The 6,313-nt window shown below is 42.9% G+C and overlaps 1 protein-coding gene across 1 annotated transcript in view; it reads left to right on the forward strand.

Annotated features, from left to right (window-relative positions):
• Window positions 1–858: 858 nt before the first annotated feature.
• LOC122554980 (eukaryotic translation initiation factor 1A, X-chromosomal) overlaps window positions 859–6,313 on the forward strand; it is a 22,459-nt gene continuing 17,004 nt past the window's right edge. The window contains exon 1 of the mRNA XM_043700473.1: window positions 859–969. Within this exon, the coding sequence (XP_043556408.1) occupies window positions 954–969 (16 nt within the window). The 5' untranslated portion in view covers window positions 859–953. The remainder of the gene's footprint in view (window positions 970–6,313) is intronic.

Here is a 6,313-nt window from a genome sequence, read left to right on the forward strand (position 1 = left end):
CTCCTGTCGGGCAAAAGATACAAAAACTTAAACACTTCTTCCCTGTGGTTATTACACTGCTGAATGGACCTCTCAAATTTCAAATCTAATGTTGACTTTGCTTTTATACACCCCCTGTAACTTTTCATGCCTCACACTGTTCAATCACCCTCTGATCTGGATATCTATATGTTATGATCTGCGAGTACTGCACTCTAAACAAAACTTTTCACTGTACTTGGGTGCATGTGACAATAGGAAATTAAATCAAATCAACAACTGACAAAATTCTATTACCTTTCTGATTACCTGCTGTAGCTGCATTTCTGAGGATATCTGAGGCTCTGCACCTCATCCACTCCCTGCACTTTCACTTTGCTCATAAAAAAGAGTCACATAAACCTTAAAATCTCGGCCTCTGCCTAAACTAACACTCACTGGTATGTCTCACCTTGTGCTGGAGGTACCGTTCAGACTTGTCGCGGCGCGCCTCTGGAGGGCGAAAGGTAGAGAACGCAAGTACAGCTCGTACCAACTAGAACGACATACCTTGCTGCTGTGGATATCATGATGTGAAAGGTGTTGGGCCGAAGGGCCTGTTTCCACACTGTAAGTAATCTAATGTAATTGTACCGTTCAGACTTGTCGCGGCGCGCCTCTGGAGTGCGAAAGGTAGAGAACGCAAGTACAGCTCGTACCAACTAGAACGACATACCTTGCTGCTGTGGATATCATGATGTGAAAGGCGCCCTTCAATTACAAGTTGTTGTTGTTGTTGTTGCCGTCGTCGTTAGTGGGCGGGGCACGTGACTACAGTGGACCACGTGCCCCGCAGACGCACGTAATCGCGTCACGTCCCCCCAGCGACACGAACGCGTCACTCCCGTTTTCAATAAAGTTGAGTGAAGCGTCTGCGCTTGCGTACTGCGGGGACCAGGGTTAGCCGGAGGCCGCGGGCGGACACACACTGCGCCATGCCCAAGAATAAAGGTGAGGCCTGCGAATGTTGCGCTCGCAGCCGCTTTCGGCTGGGCAAGGCGGAGGCCTAGTCTTCGTTCGGGCCGGTTGCCGCTGGCAAGGCCTGAGTCTCGATTTGGGGCTTGGAGTTGGAGGCAGGGCCCTGTCCACACGTGCTGGAGAAACTGGATCCGGCCTCGGCTTGTCACCCCCTGCGCGTTCCCCGGCCGTTGGTGTTCCTAGGCCCCGGGCTTTTGCTCACCCTCTTTCTCTTACCCCACCGCCTCCCTCCCTCCCCCATGAGGAATATTCCAGAACTCCCTTCAGGGGAACCCACCAGACTCCAGTCTTGTTTGGTTCAGGTTGTTAAAGTAGGAAAATGGGGCCGAGGGAGGGGTTATTGTTCAAATGGCGATAAACTCTGTCTCATGAGCAACATTGTCCTGGCGGTGCTAACTACTGACAGATTTCTTACTTATCTTCTCAAAATCATAACTTTGAGTCTTCCAGTCCCTCGGGTCCCAATACTATTTCCCCATTCTCCTTTACATGTGGGTTATTTAACTTGCTTTTCGAATTCCTATCCATATTATACAAAACTCAGACGATACGCCACATTGCAATAGATTTTCCTTTAGTTAGTTATTTAGTTAAACGTGATTTTGTTCGCTTCACGGGATTAGAAGGTTTTCAAAATAAATGATCAACTACCGCCTTAAATGACTAGAAATTGACCTTTGCGCTACTGTCAAGTTAAAGGGAAACAAATGCAGGATGTGACCTATGTCAGGCTGCAAACTCCAGTTTTACTTGCATCCATTGGAGTGGGTGGGTGTAATGAGGAAGCTCTTACGTGACTTTGTAGTCTTAGCTAGTTAACTTGTCAACATGTAGATTATAACAAGGGGCAATGTTAAAAACAAGTTGCTGGAAAAGCTCAGCAGCTGTGGCAGCATCTCTTGAGTTATGTTTTGGATCTAGTGACTCTTCTGCAGAACTGATAATGTGATGCTTGACCTAGTTCTGAGGAATTAAACCAGACAGGAGTTCAAGAGCATTTGAGTTAGCAACCACTACATATATTTTAAATTTTGTTTTGGAAAAGGCAGAAGATGGTCTGCAAAAACAAAAGATTTTGGATTGGAGAAAGAAAACATTTTTATTTAAATTGCCTGTACAGTACATTGGTTAGGTCACTTTTGCAATACTAAGTTCTGGGCTCCCAGCTATAGGAAAGATTGTTAAATTTGAAAGGGTACAGAAAAGATTTACAAGGATATTGCCAAGGTTTAACTTATAGGGAGATGCTGAATAAGCTTGGGCTATTTTCCCCTGGAGTGGCAGAGGCTGAAGGGTGATCCTAAAGGGGCTTATATAATCATGAGGGGCATGGATAGGGTGAATAGATAAGGGTTGTCCAAAACCAGAGGGCACAGATTTAAGGTTCAAAGGGAAAGATTTAAAAGGGACCTTACAGAACAACTTTTTCTTGTAGAGCATGGCGACTGTTCAAAATAGAATCAGTGAAGTACAAGCCCAAGATATTCCCTTTTGGGTGAAATATAGGAGCAACTAACCCAGTGAACCTGAGATGTCTGGTAACAATCAAGACTGAGTAAGAAGGGAAAGGGAGATCTTTTCCAAAGAGCTAAAGGGAGCAGATCAATGGAGGCCCTAGTGGAGTTAGAAAATTCAGAGGGACTCCCCTGTGGAAACTGGGAGCAAATTACAGGGATTCTGACCCAAATTTTAAGTTCTTCTCTGGCCATGGGTGGTGCCAGAGGGCTGGAAGACAGCAAATGTGGTTGCATCTTTTGAAGAAAGGTAACAGATGAACCAAGGTATTAGACCGGTGAGGAGGAAGGTCTTCAGTTACAGGAGGATATAGATTGGGCAGATCAGTAGCAGATGAAATTTGTTTAAGCGTTAGGTGATGCATTTTGGAAGAAGTGACAAGAGAAAGGAGTATGGAGTGAATGGCAAGACAGTTGGAAACTCGGGAATAGAGGGATTTTGGGGTGTTGATCCACAATCTCTGAAGGTGGCAGGACAGGTTCATAAGGTAGTTGAGGCACACTCAACAGTTACCATTATCTGTGGTGGCATAGATTATAAAAGCAGGGAGGTTATGTTGGAGCTGTACATGAATTTGGTTAGGCCATGGCCGGAGTATTGTGTAGTTGTGGTCACTGTATTCTAGGAAGAATGTGCTTGCACTAGATGGGTTGCAGAGAAGATTCAGCAGAATGTTGCCTGCAATGGAGCAATTTCTCTGAGAAGAGGTGGGATAATATGGGGTTGTTAGAGCAGAAAATGCATCAGGGGTCTGATAGAGGTCTAAGATTGAGGTGCATGGACAAGTGGTTATAAAGCATCTGTTCCCTCTAGTTGAAGGGTCAAAAACAAGGGGGCTTAAATTTTTCACTTGAAAATTAAGAATTTGAGGCATTTTTTCATCCAGGTAGAGGCTATTGAAGTGTTCAACCTCAACCTTTTTTAAAAAGTATTTGCATGAGCACTCTGCCCATATCTTTGAATGTTATGACAGAGTGCTGGAAAATGGGGCCAGAGGCCTCTGCATGGTTTGGAGTACTGCTTCAGATTTAATTGAGGGATTTCTGCTTGACATTCTCGTGTACGTGCACAAAATTATGTCAGCTGGGTGCGTCTGTTAAGTAAAGTACAGCTGACAATATGAAAGAGAATGCTGGAGAGACTCGGGCAGTCTCAGCATTTGTGGAGAGAGAAATGGTCTGCTGTGGTTTTTCTGAAGAGTTTCTCTAGTATTGTTAGTATCATGTTGCCCTGTCTGCCATGTCTTAAATACATCCACTTGTAGTTACTGTTCATTGGCTCTGTATTACCCATTCAAAGTGCCTTAAAACAATTTTTAATTTTTGCATCTAACCCAAAACTCAAAGTTTTGGCATGGATTATTGCTCATGTGGGACGTGGATTGAGATGAACATTTTGTTGGCTGTTTTTAGATCGTTGAATCTTTTTTGCACGCTCTGACCTGCATTGCAGCTTTCATCACTGCAGTTTTTGTATTATCTATAAAGATTCATTGGTAGATGGAATTTAACACTGATAAATATGAGGTGATTTTTTTTTTAGAAGGAACAAGACCAGGGAGTACTCAATGGCAAGACACGAGGAAACTCGGGAACAGAAATCTTGGGGTACTAGTCCATAAATCCCTGAAGGTGTCAGGGTAGTTAATTGGGAGCGTGAGGCATAGGGGATGCTTGTGTTTTAGTTGTGGCATAGGCATATAAGAGCAGGGAGATCATGTTGGAGCTGTACAAAATTTCGGTTGGGCCTCAGCAGGAAAGTACCATGTGCAGTTCTGGTACCACACTATAGGACAGATTAGATTGAACCAGAAAAGATGCAATCAAGATTCACCAGGCTATTGCCTAGGATTGAGCCTTTCAGCTGTGAAGAGAGGCTAGAAAAGCTCAAAATTATTTTTCTAAAGTATTGGATGAACACGAAGTATCAAACATTTGAGGCTTTAGGCCTAGTCTGGGAAAGTATGACTGATGTGCATAATATGATTTTGGATTTACTGACTTGATGGGCTGAAGGGCCTCTTTTATATGATTAATTCTATTTTTGTTTTGATGGAACTATCAGCATTTTATCGGTAAGCCTCAAACGGGAGCAAAATAATAAAGTAGTTACTGGGAATCAGTGGGCCTGTAAGCCAAATGTTTGAGTTGGAACTGTTTCTCTAGTTCTGAGAAACAGTCACAATTAAATAATCAATATTTCTATCATTTTGTAAAAGCTTTATTTTTTTAAAGATTGTTTTGAGGTTTACCAGTAAAATGCCCTTCGGTTCTAACAATTACATTTAAAGCTAACAATCTTTGAACCAAAAATTGCGTATTCTACTTGAAATTACAACTTTTTGAATTTGTATTGACTTTCAAACACTCAAACCATGATTCAACATCCCTTGGGTCCATAAACTGGAGTACTAAAGCAAGTTTTTCTAATAACTTACGAACTATATTATGGAGTTGGAAATTGCTCCATTGCATCCTTCAGGTATCAAGTTCTGAGACTGGTCCCAAGTGTTTAGTACAAGCAAGGCCTTTGAAGTCCTGCATGGTAGACTGGTTAGGGTTAGATTGCATGGAATCCATGGAACTAATTGGAAACACCACTTGGCTTGGTGGTAGGAAAGGATAGCAGTTGGGCAACAAGGGGTGATATTTGGATTGGTGGCCTGTGACCGGCAGTGTGCTGCAAGGATTGGTTCTGGGTCCTCTGTCATCGACATCAATGATTTGAGTGAGAATATAGGTATGGTTAGTAAGTTTGTGATATTAAAATTGGTGGTGAACTGTGAAGGAGGTTTAAGAGTACAAAGATACCCTGATCAGGTGGAGTTTAATTTAAATGTTGCATTTTGGTAAGGCAAAGCAAAGCAGGACTTAATCAGTTAATGTTGGGGCCCTAGGGAGTGTTGCTGACCAGAGGGACCTAGGGGTGCTGGTTCATACTTTTTTTTTTGAAAGTGGCATTGCATGTAAATAGTGGTGAAGAAAGCTTTTGGCCGTATGAGTTGGGGTGTCATATTGCAGTTTTACGAGACATTGATGAGACTGCTTTTGGAATATTGCATTCAATTTTGGTCCCCCTATTATAGGAAGAATCTTGTTAAACCACAAAAGGGACAGAAAAGGATTGGGACTGGAGTTATAAATCGGCTGGGACTATTTTCCTGGAGTGTTTTGATGCTGAGGGGTGAACTTATAGAGGGACATGGATAGTATGAATAGGCAAGGCCTTTTTCCAGCGTTGGGGTGTCCAAAACTAGAGGGAATAGGTTTAAGGTGAGAGGGGAAAGATTTTAAAAGGGGCGTGAAGGGCAGCTTTTTCTGTCAGAGTGGTAGAGGCAGATACAGTTACAACATTTTAAAAGGCATTTAGACAAGTATACAAATAGGAAAGTTTGAGAGGGATATGGACCAAAAACCAGCAAATAGGACTATTTCAGTTTAGGACGAGTTTGACAAGGATGAGTTGGGCTGGAGGGTGTGTTTCCATGTTGTATGATTCTTACTCTTAAGTGAGCAAAGACTGAATTATTTAGTGGGATGCATGAGTAAAATGAAGGTACTACATATACAGCACTAACTTAGCTATCTTGCCATGAAAAGTGTGTGCAAAAGTGCTGAAAGCAATGGATAAATTACTATGTATACCTGTAGCTATCAACAGTGATGGGTGCCAAGTAAGCTCAGCTTGGCATGAAAATGGGTTTTTAAAAGTATTTAAGTTCTGCAAAAAAGTTCCCAAATGCAATTTCATCCTCTCCTCCACCTCCCCCCCCCCTTGCCCCTACCTCCTCCCCCCCGCCCCC

Source organism: Chiloscyllium plagiosum, chromosome 12 (genome assembly GCF_004010195.1).
Source record: "Chiloscyllium plagiosum isolate BGI_BamShark_2017 chromosome 12, ASM401019v2, whole genome shotgun sequence".
In the NCBI taxonomy this organism is placed as follows: Eukaryota; Metazoa; Chordata; class Chondrichthyes; order Orectolobiformes; family Hemiscylliidae; genus Chiloscyllium; species Chiloscyllium plagiosum.